Here is a 16300-nt window from a genome sequence, read left to right on the forward strand (position 1 = left end):
GATAGCAGTATTCTCCCAATTGCTTGACAGTTTCAATTCAATCCCTATGAAAATTCCAGCTGTCCTTCTTTGCAGAAGTGGGCAAACTAATCATGAAATTCATGAGGAAATGCAAGTGACGCAGAATAGCCAAAGCAATCCTGAAAGAGAATATTGGAAGACACATTTCCCAATTTCAGAACCTACTACACAACTACAATAATCAAAAATATGTAGTAGTGGAATAAGGACAGCTACAGATCACCACAACAGACTTGAGAATTCAGAAGACAATCCCCACATTTATGAGCAATTAATTTTTGATGAGGACCCAAGACAAATTATTGGAAAAGAATAATGTGTACAAAAAATAGTACTAGGACAACTGGATATCCACATGGAAAACATGAAGTTGGATCCTCCTCATATCCCCCTTCACACACACTTAAAAATATATTATAGACCTAAATATAGGAGTCAAAATTATGTAACTCTTAGAATAAAATGTAGGAGTAAATCTTGATGACCTTGGATTTGTGGAAGCCTTCTTAGTTATAATACCAAAAAAAAATAAAAAACAACAAAACAAAAAATAGATTATTTTCGACTTCACCAAAATAAAAAACTTGTGTTTCAATGGAAAGTGAAAAGAAAACCCATTATTTTTAAGTCATATCTCTGATGAAGGACTTGCACCTAGAATATATAAAGCATACTTAAAACAATTCAATAATAAATTGACAACCCACTTGAAAATGGGCAAAGAATCTGAATAGACATTTCTACAGAGAAGATATACAAATGACATATAAGCTCACAAAAAGATGCTTAACATCATTAGCTAACAGTGAAATGCAAATTAAATCCACAGTGAGATACCATTTTATACCTACTAAGATGGCTATAAACAAAAAGAAGGACAGCAACAAGTGCTGGTGAGAAAGTTTATGGATGAAATGAAACACTTACACATTGCTGGGAGGAATGTAAAATGGGACAGCTACTTTGGAAAACTCCCTGTCATCTCCTTTTTAAGTTAAACATAGAGTTAACCTATGGCCCAGCAATTCCACTTCTAGGCCTAGAGACAAAAGACTTGAAAACTTGTACACAAATGTTCATAGTAGCATTACTCATAATTGACAAAAGGTGGGAACGACATAAATGTCCATCAACTGATGAATGGATAAAGAAAATATGACATAACCAGATAATGGAATATTATTCAGCCATCAAAAGGAATGTAGTAGTCATATATGCTACAAGATGGATGAACCTTGAAAACATTGTGCTAAGTAAAAGTAGCTGGACACAAAGGACACACATTATAGGACTCCATTTATATGAAATTTCCAGAATAGTTACATCCATAGAGACAGAAGATAGCTTAGTGGTTATTAGGGGAGAGGGAAAGTTGAATATGGGGAGTGACTTCTAGTGAGTTTGGGATTAGTGTTTTGGTTGTACAACTTTGTAAATATACTAAAGACCAATGAATGACTGAAAAATGAAAATAATAGAATAATAGACTCATGAGACCACTGCATGGCCAGTGTTATCCTTGTGCATTATACTAGGGTGCCCTAGTAAAGGAGTTGGCCCACAGTGGCGTCAGGACTCCTTAAATATAATGCAAACCAACGTGGGAGGCATGCCTTATAAGGCAGGCAATCATCAGTTTGCTGCTTCAGGCTCCTTAACCAGAGCAGGACATAATAGCAAAAAGAAATGCTTTGTTCCAGGGCATTCAGCTATCATCAGAGGTCTTGTAAGATACTGTGCTATCTCTTAACCTATCTACTTTGTTATATGGGAGTACAGGGGCAAATATTTATCAGTTTTAGAAGGTATTAAAAAAATTATTACAGCATAAGATTTCTCCTGTTCTCCTTCTCTGTCCTTGGAAAAGTAAGAGATGCTTTTAAAAGGAGACTGCCTGACAGGCTCTAACTGTGCCAAGAGACCCTCAGAGCCTTCCTTTCTTTGTAAACTACCTTACAATTTAGCAAATGTGAACCTAAAGCAAAATACCTTTTCCTACTTGATACATTACTTTCCATGGAAATTCCCCATAACTTTCCATGTGACTAAAGTTAGTTGCTGAAATTGATCTAAGAGGTAACTGTTTATGTCAGTGTTTACCCCTTTGGGGAAGGTACTAGATCACCAGTCATTCAAAAGCAGTTCACTCAATGGGATACATCTTTCAATGAGGGTGATTTCCTATGAGTATTATAATATCATTAAAAAGAAGTAATGGAGAAAATAAGCTAAGATGTTTACCTTTACTCTTTAGAAAATTAAAATCACAACCAGAAATTCAGTCCTGCTTATTCCAAATAAACCATATGTTACTTGATAAACCAACCAATTAAATATATCCTCAAGCTAATACACTTTAAGGAGCACAGCTTCTTTTTCTCCTTCGTGAGAAGTCCACTCTGTTGCTAAATTTTGGTAATAAAATATCTTTGCATTTCACAAAGTAAAAGCTTATGAGTATATACTTCCAATTTTTTCTTTGTATTTTATACATATACACATGATATAGAATATTAAGGATACGATCGGCTCTCATGAAAGCATTTTTACTGCTGTAAGTGTGCATACGATTCACCAGGGGAACTTGCTAACCTGCAGCTTCTGAGGCAGTAGGTCTGGGGTGGAGCCTGAGATGCTGCTTTTCTTAGGAGCTTCTAGGGATGCTGATGCTGCCAGTGCAAATGCCACACTTGGGCAGGCAAGGGTCCAAAATATATCAGAGTTCTATTTTCCTGTTACTCCTAACTAAATATTTATCATTACCTTCTCTATTACCTGACAATAGGGAATTTACAAACAATGAAAGTTCTCTCAGGTTGAAAGAAACAGACGCCCTCAAACACACACACACACACACACACACACACACACACACACACCCTTAAGTTTTGCGAATGACCTTACCTTCTCATTATAGGTTCATTGTTTTATAACACTGCTCCCAGAGGATTGTAATTTTGGAGATAAGGCTTTCAAGAAATTAATGGATTTCTTGTTGTCAGCACTAAGGCATCTCTGTTTTACAGTGAAATTTGAAAGTATATTGATGGCATTTGTCTTTGCATTTCATAGGAAATAATCACCCAAACACTTGACGATTTTTACTTCACTCTTGGGAGAAGCAGTGTCTGCCCATTAAAGGAAGCAATGTGAGAGTGTTCTTTTCCACCCACCTTCTTTGGCTATTTCGGAAGCTTTTATTAGAATTCTGATGGCCTGTTTGTATTCTTTATTTTCCAGCATTTTGTCTGAGAGTAATCTGTAAGTCCTCAGGAGACTCTCGCAGGCCAACAAGTTGAGAAAGCGGCCTGCCTCATCCTTCCATATCCGCCCTTGCGTCAATTGATGGAATGCTTCATAATGCTCAGCAGCTTCCAGAAGCTGACCTGAAGAATAAAAGCCATTCATAAATCTAAACCACAGGCCAGAACATATTTTTAAAAATTTTGTACACATCTCATGTTTTACTATTAAAGGGGGGTGGGAACCATGGGACGCAGTCAAGAATTTCTAAGGATGAAAAGGATTTAAGCTGGGAAGGGAGCGATCTCAATTTGGACCTCAGATTCAGCAATGATTCTGGATGAACACCTGCTGGAGGGATGTATCTTGGCAAGCAGAAATTGGCTAGCATTACACGTGTTTGGAAACGGTGTGAAAATGCAGTAATAATTACCAATAGTAATCCCGTTAGCTAACCTTGATTTGACGTTCCATACACAAGGCCATGTACTACATGCTTTATATGAATTTCCCATTTTCTCTTCAAAACACTCCTGTGAAATGGGGAGTGTTATGATTCCATTCTACAGAAGAGAAAGTGAGGTTGAGAATTTTGCCCATGATGGCATGATTAGTGGGGTGTATATCCAGGCAGTCTGAGTCCAGAACGCATGCTCTCAACCACTATCTTATGCTGCTTTTCAACAGACAGCATCTGTTTTGTTCCCAAGAAGAATTCAGGACCTTGAGAAAGGATGTGTCTGTTACAAATTTCAAATTCACTTATTATTGAGGCATTTGTATACTCCGTTTCATTTTTAATAATTAAAATACAACTTAACTGCCTTTCTGGATTATATTTTAGAATACAGTTAAAAATGTATCTTCTCAAGGCCAAAACTCCAAATTAGCTTTCAGTCATTTCACTCCTTGAAACACGAGCAAGCCCATATCTGGAAGAGTAGTTTGCAGTTCCACAATGTGGACTGTATTTTACGTGTGAATTGCCTTGTGAAAATCTCCACAATATCCTGTAGTGTAAATACTCTTCTATGGTATTGGGAGTTACCTAAACTGAAATGAACTGGGAAGGCACTTGTATGTAGGCATTCCAATAGTAGCGGTTAAGAGTGAGTGCCAGCTCCAAGCAGGCAGCTGGAGTTCCTATCCCAGCTTCACCCTTTCCACTGTTTAGCCTCAGGCTAATTACTACCCTTTCTGTGCATGAGTTTAATTCTTCTACAAAATAGGATGATAGTGAACACTATTCAAGGTGTTATTGTGAGAAATGGATCAACAGATGTTCAATACCTGAACACAGTATTCTCTAAGCATAACTTACTCTCCCTGCAAAAAATGTAGTTGAGTCTTTATGACACTACTACCATGACTGATTAAATTAACCTAGGCAAGTCTTATCAGGCTCACTATATTTTCTCAAATAGGTTTCATTAGCTATCACAGGTTAGATAATATAGGGTATTGCAGCCACTGCCATGACTCTTACGTATAATTTCCCCCCATTTTTGCTCTGAATTTGCTGTCAAAATTAGCACTGAAGTATTAAAGAATACACACATAAGTAAGAACATCATTCCCAAAGAAATGCAATAAACAGAGGTGGACAGCCAGCAAATAATCGGTAAAAACACGGAGTAAGGGCATGGCCAGTCTGAGCCCTTGCTGCACCATGCAGAAGAAGGGCACATCCGCCAAGATATACACAGAGAGGGGAATGTGTACAGCAGAGACATTTAGAAACTTGTCTTATGAAATTTTCACATGATACAAGACTACGGAGCCATAAATATGATACTATAGAAGAATATTTCATTACATGGATAGGTGTTTGTGATAAGTGAAAATATTGGAAAACATCAGAAAACGTTTACAAGCCATGATCAGCGTTACATGGGTGATTAATAGTTTCTTTTTCTTTTCTGATTATTGGCATTTTCTAATGTTTCTATCATCAAGATATGTTTATTTTGTAATAAAAATATATGATAGAAGCTATTTAAAAAATAATGCCCAATCCTTTTTCATTTTGATGCAAATACTCAAGGTTGAAGTTCACTGTTCTAATCTATCTTCACATTTAACTCACAATTTTTCTCTTACTCCCCACAACAGCAGGCATACTTTCTCATCTCTCTCCTGTAGCACCTCTCACCAGAAACACCTTTCTCCAAATACCCATGACCCTCGTTTTTTTAAAAACTCAAATGGAGCACTGACATATATGTGTGTTATGTTTCCTCTGTTAACTATATTTCTGCCTATAAAATATAGCTCTGTATTCCTAGAAAGATGTATTCCAGAGTTCTTTTTTTTTTTTTTTTCCATCCAGCATCCATCTACTCATAAAGTACAGGTACATATTTCTCTTTGGCCATGTGAATAGGAAAAGATAGATACAAGGAACTGTGAGGAAACCAGATAGTTCCAGAAAAAAAAATTGGGACTGTGAGGAGACTAGGAAGGACCTAATGGCATCTGTGGTTACACACAATAGCCAGATGGAAAGGGGGTCCAAAGGTGTGTTATAAAATAACAGATTCACTCACAATTCCAGGAGGAGTGCCCGGAGGTGAAGCTCTGGATAACCCAACTAATTACAATAAGATGCAAATGAGGCAGAAAGATGTAAATAGTATTATGAGAACTGATGGCCATGACCAAGATCTGATCTGAAGAAAGAAGAGGCAGGGGGAGGGAAAGTAGGGAAAGGAGAGGTGGAGGAAATGGAGAAAGGGGTGAAGGTGACGAAGAGTGGAGAAAAGGTGGAGATTATGTCTTTGTATTCCCTAACAGCCAGACTCCCCTCTGTGTTATGGGCCCTATTCAGCATCCTGGACAGGCTGTCTAAGCAGAAATGAAGTACAGGGGGTTTTGGGGACATTGGTTTCAGTTGATTACTATGGCAGGTAACCTTGGAATGAGGTTAAGTATGATTTTTACTAAAGCTTTGAGGGCTCATATCAGTGTCTTACTTAGCTCATGATTATTGGCCAAGGTTCAGCTCTCAGAAGAGTAAACTTAAGGTCTCTCATGAGGAAGGATCCTGGTCCAAGATGCTTGGGTGAAAGAGAACAGGGCACTACTCTTTCCTGAAGGCCTACTGGGTGCTCGTCAAGATGGAAGGTTTTTTTTTCTCCCATACATTATCTTACTTAACCTTCCAAAACCTGATGAAGTATATATGATTATTACTTTTACACTAAAGAGGATACTGAGGCTTACAAAGGTTAAATGGCTCAAATAGCTAAGAAGTGGTGTTTAGGATTTAAACCCAGGATCATCGAAAACCCATGCCGCTTGGTCCCACCACCCCAGGTGCTAGTCAACAAACCAAGCATCAGGAACTTGGATGGAGTAAGTTACATTTTCCAGACATAAATCTCTCAAGTTAAAAACAATGTTAGAGCTATATGATTTCTAGTCTCTTCCAGTTCTATAACTCTTTGACTCTATTCAGGCAATTGCAGGTAATTTCTAACATAAAAGCACAGATATTAGCCCTTGATGTGCTTCTGATTGGTCTTTCTGAAGAAGTCTGATGTATAACCAGCTATGCATCCTGCATCTAAATTCCCCACTTTCCCATAAACCATATGGTGACATCCACAGGGCTCCTGGAATTCCTAGGGCACCCCAGACTTAGCTGTAGCCACAACTAGCTATTCATGGATTCACTTCCCGTTCCTTAGCCACACTGCCCCAGATGAGGCCACTGGGGATTCAATTCTAAACCGAAGTGCCTAAACAGAGACAGTAGAGTTTTCCAGTCCTTCTCAGATGTAGAGATGCATTTCTAAAGTTATTTGGTGACAAACAGACCGTAAATAAGCCAGCGAGGTTTTGATCATAAGCACACAAATGACTTGGCTACACTTTCTAAAGGCTGGTCAGAATGTGAACGTACATATTGTAATATGGTATATTTGATTTTAAAATATTAAATTATAGTGTATACTATGAAGGGAGCATAGTAATTTAAATATGCAAGTATTTCCCTTTAAGCATGATTAACAATGGAATGATTTCCATTTAATTTATATTTTCAACTGTGAGTAGGATTTCAAAGATTTTCTTACTTTCTGGGTAAAGATTGATATTAATATTAAGACTAGATGTTTATTAAGACATAATGCATCCTGTTTTATCTGAAAGAATTTAAATTTAATATACCTGAGAGAAATATTATAAAAGGCCATCATTATAGTGGTCATTTTGACAAAGCTAATTGTAAAAATAAATGAAGACCATGAAGCAGTTTTTTGGTTCATAGCATCCCTTTGTAACTTAACGTGTTCATATAAAGTCTACCCTTTGTTACCAAAGAAACTTTAAAATATCAGAACCAGGTGAGATTTCCAGATCCTACAACCAATCTTGTGGAAGGACAAGTGTCTAGACAACTGTCCTCTGGAATTATCAAGTGGTAACATTATTTTCCATTGAAGAAGGAGGCAGAGAAAAGAAGAAGGATTACACCAAGGTGCCACAAAAATAAAAGGTAACTGAAAACAAGAGAGAAAAGAGAAGGCCTCAGGAATACTCATCCATGGGAAAGGTCTCAGGGGGAATGTGAACTTTCTCATGTTGCAGCAGGAATCACTACACATAACAAAGATCGCGGGAATAACCTCCATAGAGAAGACACTTAGGGCTCAACTAAGTGCCTGGAACGCATGGTTCTACGCAAAGCAAAAATCCAGAGACATCACTAATATTTCAAGCAAATCAAGGAAGAAAACGGAGCCAAAATGTTTCGTGGGAGGGAGTCGAGATGGCCCTCCACCAATACAATCAGTAATCAGTTCACTCGATAATATGAGGTACTGTCAGAAAACACTTAGAAGATACGCTGAACTCTTGTAAAACAAGAGTGTCCAGGTTTAGATGGAAGTATACTAAGCTTCAGTTTGGGGGCTTTGTTTGTTTGTCTTAACAATTACATGACATCAACATAAACAATAGGGAGGTTGGTATGCATTTATAGTTTTTCACCTAAAGGAAAGTGCACTCTTAAAATAAAACTATTACAAAGGAGAGTCACTTTCCCCAAAGCCCACACATACAAGAAATCCATCCATTTATTTAAAAATACAAACAAAACCCAAACAATGTGGTAACTGCAAAATGCTTGGTAGGATGTTAAGACAAACACTATGTAGAGAAAATAAGATTTTATATATTTGGGTATTATCCAAATTGTTGCTTACCCCTCTTCCCTGCACAACATCTCTGAAAGTTCATAGATATTTGTTGTATCACAGCAGATGTCTAGAACAAATATTAAGCAAAAGAGAATGTATATGATCTCTCCCATTTTAGTTTTTTTTTAAAGTAGGAAGATTGACTAGATATTAACACAAATGGGTTTAAATGTGAAGCTGCCATAAAAGCGGGAACATAAATGTAATTCTCCCAGCCGCTATTTTGATGCACATTTTTGATTCCATGAATATTTTATGAAATGGCCCAAACTAAAGCCATATAACATTCCTGCATTACTGATGCTTGCGCCCGTAAGCTACGAACATTAGAGGCATGATTGAGTGCATTAAAATGAACTCATTCAGCAGTGCATTGATTACTTGAAGGGGGAGGGAAAAGAAGAAAGAAAGAAAAAAAAAGAAGTTGCTCCACTTAAGAAAACAGCACACAAATCTAAACTTTGCAATATAATAAGGGTGAAAGCAGGTTTGAATAAAATAATATTTCATAAATACAGTGTGACTCTGTCTAGACCTGACAGTAATTAGGCAAGGTGTTAATTATGTCCAAAGATGGCTCCCGGTATTATTCAGGTAATTTAAAATGTCACAATCTCTAAGATGCACAGACTGGCCTCCTTTAGTTCCATGCATCAGCAATTCTGAAAGTAGCTAATTATTTCCTTTTCTATCAACTTGTACATTTGCCAGTAAAAATAATGCTCCAGATACAATTGCATGAAAATAATTTGACAGGTCCGTAAGGCCTATTTCAGCAGCACTGGTATAAGTCTTAAGCATATTTAGTTGTAAATTGTGCACATTTGTTAAGGAATTTAGGGAAATATTCCACTTTAGCTTAAAACAACAACCTAAAGGAACAATAAAGCTTTATGGATGTTATATTACATTTTAATCTGGAGCTACTGGACATCTTTGGCATTAAGTTACTATTCCATACAATGTAGACATAAAATCTGCTAGGAGCAATATTGAACAGTAGCAAAAAGAGAAAAATGTTATCGCTCTTTTGTAAAAACAAAAGACATTGCTTTCCATTTCAGTTTAACTGCATGAACAATTTATATTATCTTTAGGTTTTTACATTCAATTATGATAATTATAACGGCACTATACATGCTGAAATAGTTAAGGGCTTGTCACACTTCCCAATGGAAACTATCACTTGCAAGGGTTTATCTCTTGTCAGAGGAGATTTGTTCTGACTATAACCCACTGCACACCACTGCAAAATGGAATGCCGGAAAACAAAGATTTTGTTCTGTAACTCAACAGCATCCCTAATAAACCAGGAAGAAAATGTGCCCATAACTTTTGAGAAGCTACTTTGGGATACTTAGAAGAAATTTAAAATACTATTTCTAAAAATGGAATCGTTTCTTTATCATTCTGAATAAAGATTTCAGATGGACATTACAGGAATTCTACCACACCCCCCATTAAAAAATATGGGTCACTAAACCAGACGATGAAAAGGATCCCAGGAAGACAGGAAGACAGGTATGGGAGAAATTTACCAAGGGTTTATCACTGATGTTGGCAATACTAGTAAGTTAATTTTTTTTTTTTCCAGAGTGGGAGAGGGAGGGAAGAGTAAGAGCAGAGGGAGAAGGAGAGAGAGAATCTTAGGCAGGCTCCACGCCCAGTATGAAGCCCAACATGGGGCTCAACGCAGGGCTTGATCTCATGACTCTGAGATTATGACCTGAGCTGAAACAAGAATTGGACGCTTAACTCTGACTAAGTCACCCAGGCGTCCGACTGGTAAACTTAATTTTTAAAATCCAGATTTGTCTGCACCTTTAAAATATTCTGAAGGAATTGATATTAATTTTGTTGTTTGTGATTTTAGATAGGTGAATTGTGGTCAGTGATGGAAATGGTATACAAGCTTGACCACTTTATGCTGTAATAAACCTCAGATAGTTTTTATCTAAGTTTTGTAATTTCTAAGAATTAACATTAGGCAGCTTTGTTCTTAAATGTTTATAATTTTAAGTATCAAAATTACTTGAATAATTTTTAAAAATGTGAAACACTTGTATAATGTATAAACAATAGGACTAAAGGCTAGCCATTGTAGAGCATACAGAGTTTACTATTTCCCTCATATAATAAATTGTTTTACTTTAATGGTTGCCACCTCATCTTAAAATACTAAGAAAGTGTTGACAAGCATAAAAGTCTGAGGAGAAATAACGTCAGTATTGACATCAGATCAACTAATGAATTATATTGTGCTGGACTTAATCAATAATGTAATTCTTACTTGAATTATATATTGTTCATCATTTTAAACAAACTACATTCTGATTATGTGTATATGTTGATATGGGCTAAGAGAAAGGTATGGAAGCATATATAGCAAAGTACCAGTACTGATTAACTTAACAGAGGACGAAGGTGAGTGAGGGGAATCCTATCTTTTCCTCAATACATTGTTGCTTTGATTGACAATAAGCAGGTGCTCTTTGGGGTATTACGAAAACCTAACAAACTGAAAACAACCTATTCAGGTGAGTATGGAGGAAGAAAAACAATGTTAGCTGAGCACTCACCGTGTGCCTTGCACGATGGCAGCTGCTATATATATGTGTGTTAGTGTCTATATTCTGGAGATGAGGAAAATGAGCCTCGGTGGTCCTCTTCCTCAGCCCACACACCTAGTAGGTGGCAGAGCTGATGCCCAAAGCCCACGGTGGCTCCACTCCCTCAAGTGATCCCTTTCTAGAAACTGTGTCCAACGTTTGACTTTAACGGCAGACAGCAAGGTTTGAACCTGACAGCATGATATAATTGTACGATGCACACCGTTTCTTGAAGTGCCCCGAAACAAGAATAGCAATGCCAGCCTCAGGGTGTGGTTGCAAAGGGTATGAAATAGCTGCGGCACCATTTTGGTGCCTGGTGCTTTGTAGACATTCAGAAACTTTTCATGCTCTTTAATCTTTTCTGTTGTTTTTGTTGTTGTTGTTGTTTAGATTTGCCATTTGGAGGGAATCTGGCTGGGTCTGCCGTATGGAATGCTTTAAAACGAAATGTTACGAACAGTGTCACTTCTTCAATACTAACAGCCACTGAAGGCACGAGTGCAACAGCACACTCATCCAGCTCTCGCCCTTGGCCAGTGGTACCTCTGAAGAGAGGTTTCTCGGGCAGGGCCTCGGCTCAGCCGCTCAGGGGAGAGACTGCCTCCGGAGCAGTGTATTCAGTGTGGCCAGACCTGTAGGCTCGGCGCAGCTATACAAGACCTCCTTGCGAAGCTTTGAAAGGGAAAAACCCGCTGCAGAACAGGCACCTCTGAATGAGGCTTCCTCTCTGTGCTACTCGTTAAGCAGTAAATAATTAAAACACCCTGGAAAAGATAGGTAAAATACAGCAGCAATGTCAGTAACACAGACATGAAAGAGAAGGGGAAGAAAATGAAGTAAAAAAAAAGGCAATGAAATAATTCATTTGAAGCTCTAATAAAGTTTCATTTGCAGTCTTGTTTAAAGATATATCAGACTTCAGGGATGTAACCTAATTACATTTTTATTCTAAGTTCCATTCAAAGATCTTGGACTTTGATTCTTTAACACAGATCAAACATGGTATAATTTTCTTGTGGCTATCAATACTTAAAAAGGATCTCTTCATTAAATACTATAAGGTCTTATGAACATGTACACACAGTAGATGGAGAATAAACTGACATGCCCTGAAAAGTGACAATTAATTTATATAGAAATAGCAATGCTAATTCACTTAACTTCTGGGGAAAAAAACACTTTAATTATTAAATTCACTTTTATTCAGATATAAAGTGACTCAGTTTCTAATACTGATCAAGTCAGATGCACCTTTGAAAAGGTATCGCTGTGCCCATTTTTAAAATCCATTCTTGGAATATACTCTGAAAACACAGTGGTCGAAGTAGTAAGAGATTGCAACCACACAGAGATTAACACGAAAATGCTGTCGACAGACCTGCAGTGGGGGGAGGGTGTGTTGGAGTAATCAGTGTTCATACACACTTTTTACATTGGCTTAACTTCATATTGTTACTAGGAAACCTGAACAGAATTATGTGTTGCTCTTTCAAAGGCACTTTTTGGAAAAGTTTCCTCCCCAGGGGCTTTTAAGATGCAAATGTAGAAGCAGTTTAAAAGTAGAGGGAAACAAACAAACAGGATTTATTTTTTAACTATTAAGAGGAAAAAAAATGCCCCGGCGAACTTGCACAGTTATACCAGAGGTGTGAGTAGAGGGGGAGGGACACGAGGACTTAAAGGGCCCCGTGGGAGAGCTTAAACAGAACTTTGGTTGGGAATCATTAGCAGCCACTGGAAAATTTTGCCAGAGTTTTTGTTTGTTTTTTCCCTTCCAAACATCCACAGTGCCCACCAGTGAATCTATTTTCAAAGTTAACATTGAATGAGATGCCTTTTCTCTTACAGCATTCTGTATGTAATAGAGGTGGTACTGTTACAAATTTTAAAATATGATAGCAACTTAAATAGAAAATACAAGTCATTTAAAACCCAAAATAACCATATTATGCCTGTCAAAATCTGTTAATAGCAAATAACAAAGATGTTATTGTCTCACTATTGTTTAGTCCATGAATAAAATGCTAGGTTTAGAAAGACAAAAGAAAATTTTAATGTTCACAATGTCTACAGTGACCGAGTCATTCAGGTTTGTCTGGGATTTTTCTGGTTCAAGCACTGAAAATCTCAGGTCCAGGGAACTCCCTTAGTACCAAAGGCAAACTGAGATGCTTAGTACTCCTAACACTGAGCCAAAATAAAAAGAATGTTGAAAATGTAATTAAAACACAAAGGTGATATTCAGTGAAAGATACAATGCAATGTAATGCAATATATGTTTCACTTATTTTAAGGGCAAAAATATTATATTAGTGTGAATGAAACATTACAATGAAAAGTCTGCAAGTTTACTAATAACAGCATTAATCAATCAAAATGTTTTATTTTGGTCAAGTTTCATTCTACTTTTCTATACCCATGTAAAATTTTGACACAGTGGTAAAGTGATGAATGAAATTTTTCTACTTATCTAAATTATTTTATTACAACTATACTTTCCATATTACATATTTTCATAATAGCATTTTAAAAGCCTTTATAACATTTTTTCGAGGAGGGGAGTAGATGTATACTTTAATCATCTGCCTAGTGCTTGGATATTTGGATTATTTCTCCATTTCAAATGATATTTTGATTAACACTTTCATGTATTTTTCTATCTTTAAATTTTTATTTATTTATTTATTTTAAGATTTTATTTATTTATTTGAGAGAGAGAGTGAGAGAGTGAGCACAAGTGGGGTGGAGGGGTGGGGGAGAGAGAGAAGCAGGCTCCCTGCTAAGCAGGGAGCCCCGTGGGGCTCCATCCCAGGACCCTGGGATCATGACTTGAGCCGAAGGCAGATGCTTAATAGACTGAGTCACCCAGGTGCCCTTTAAATTTTTTTTTTTAATTTCTAGAAGTGTCATTAATAGATAAAAAGGTATGGAAAATTTCAGTTACTATGCATTTGCCATATTATTTTCCAGAACCATTTAAATGATTTACCTTATCACTAGCAATATATGTAAGTATTACTTCGATGAATCATGATTTTTTTTTTTTTTTGGTATTTTAAGAAGAGTTAAATAGTATTTCACAATTATTCAAATTGGTTTTTAGAGAAGCTGGTTATTTTGCTATTTATTCATTATATATCATATTTCTTCTTTGGTAAATTTTCTGTTTATATCCCTTTCCTCTATATTACACTTGTCTTAACCTTTTTTTACAAGTTGATAAACACTTTACATAGAATATAGCTACCTATTCTGTTATACATACTGCATATAAAGTCACCTTTTCCTACTTTTTCCAAATCCTTGCTCTATATTTGAATATCGATGCTGTGTCTCCTGCTGTAGTATCTGTAAGTCATTCTTCCTTTCCATCTATTCAGCCAACAGAACAACCCACTCTCCTCAACAGTCTTAATGTCTTTTAAATAGTCCCCTGGTTCTAGTCTTCCCCGTTCTAGGTTATCCCACCCACAATTATTATTATTATTGTTGTTATTCTTATTAAAAGTAGGCTTCGTGCCCAGCAGGGAGCCCAACGTGGGGCTTGAACTCAAAACCCTAAGATTAAGACCTGAGCTGAGATCAAGAGTTGCATGCTTAATCGACTGAGCCACCCAGGAGCCCTCCCCCTGCACAAATATTGAACAGCCTGACTCACAAATTGATTTCAACCCATGACGAAAAGCCTTGTTATAAAGCCACCCAAACCTGCCTGTTCTGTCAATTCACTGATTGTTTTTCTCCCATTTTGCTTTCCATATTTGAAGGCCCTCTTTATGGTATTAGCCTACATGAATTTAGATTTTTTGAGAATCATCCTTTACATGCATAATCTGGATAGGCTAAAATGATAGTGGAGATTAAGTCATGAGGGGCTCATGTTACTAGTACCCACTGATGGATTAGGAACAAATGAGAATCTTGGGCAAGGTAAGGCTGGGAAAAGGACCACGAAGGCAAATGGTTGGACAAGTTGACATATGACAGAGGACATAAAAAAAGAGATACAAATTTTTTATCCATAATTTTGTCAGGGACAGTTTTATTTCAGAAGTCTTTTCTTATTGTAATTTTAATAAATCAAGAAAAAATAAATCCAGAAGGTCAATTTTATGAGGTCTCTGGCAAGCAAACCTTTGTACAGAGAGATAGTGTGGGATAGTGGGAGGAACACTGAACCTAAAATCTAAAGATAGAAGCCCTGACATGCTTTAGTTGCTTTTAACCTCTCAGAATCCTAGTTTCTGCAAATCAGAAATGGGGGTAATATCACCTACCTCATGCATGAGAAAAAGCACTTCGTATATATCTACTAATATAACTTTCCACCTGTTACTGCCAATATGTACATTGTAGATACATTTTATTTAGTCTAAGTGTGTCTAAATGTTGCTGCTAAGTCAGTTTGAAGAACCATGCATTACAAGGGTAGCTTGTGTGTATTTGTGTTGAGTATGACATAGAGAGGGAGGGGGAACTGACACAGATATGGAGCTCTGCATCCAAGTCTAGCACCCGCTATTAACAAACTAGTTACCCACAGCAAAATTATTTAATTATTCTATCCAGCTTCTTCATCTAGTAAGCTAGGGTCTGGACTAGATGACTTCTAAGATCCAGTATGGCTTTAAAATTCATTCATCTTCAAGAATCGAACAATGTAAGTTCTCAGCCCAGTTTTAAACAATTGACGACTATTTACAATTTCTGAAATACATACCCACCTGTTATTCCATAGAAAGTTTTCCTGACCCTTAGTGCCACCTTTACTGCATGACTTCTTAGATATCAACATTTAGGAATTATAAATGCTTAGGAAAAAGTAATCACCAAAGAACAATTCTGCCCTTCTACTCCCCACCCAAGTTACTCTCTTTGGTGCTAGCTCATTTGCATACAGTAGCCTGCCTCCAAGTGAAACAACAGGGACAAGCAGGAAAAAGCCTTCAGGCTCCCAAGACCAGGAGAACAGGCTCTAAGTACTTATTGCGCACAAAAGTGATCCCACCACTTGGAAAGGCAACGACGATGTTATTAATGGAGCAAGGTCTCCTCTTTCCATATTTGCTTAATGTTCTGAATGAAGAGATAAGAAAATCCTGAACAAAAGTGGAACAGGTGACTTTTGCTTTTTAATAAAAATACAATCCCGAAGAGGATAATTTAAAGAGAAGTTTTCCCCCAAAACGGCTTTGCGGTCGATTTGCCTTCTCCCCTAGGCAG

At 37.1% G+C, this 16300-nt stretch overlaps 1 protein-coding gene across 1 annotated transcript in view; it reads right to left on the bottom strand.

Annotated features, from left to right (window-relative positions):
* The window catches only part of TTC29 (tetratricopeptide repeat domain 29), a 232049-nt gene that overhangs the window by 145980 nt on the left and 69769 nt on the right, over positions 1-16300 (bottom strand). The window contains exon 7 of the mRNA XM_008685456.2: positions 3195-3407. Within this exon, the coding sequence (XP_008683678.2) occupies positions 3195-3407 (213 nt within the window). The remainder of the gene's footprint in view (positions 1-3194; positions 3408-16300) is intronic.

The sequence above is a fragment of the Ursus maritimus genome, unplaced genomic scaffold (assembly GCF_017311325.1).
Source record: "Ursus maritimus isolate PB19 unplaced genomic scaffold, ASM1731132v1 scaffold_11, whole genome shotgun sequence".
Lineage (NCBI taxonomy): Eukaryota > Metazoa > Chordata > Mammalia > Carnivora > Ursidae > Ursus > Ursus maritimus.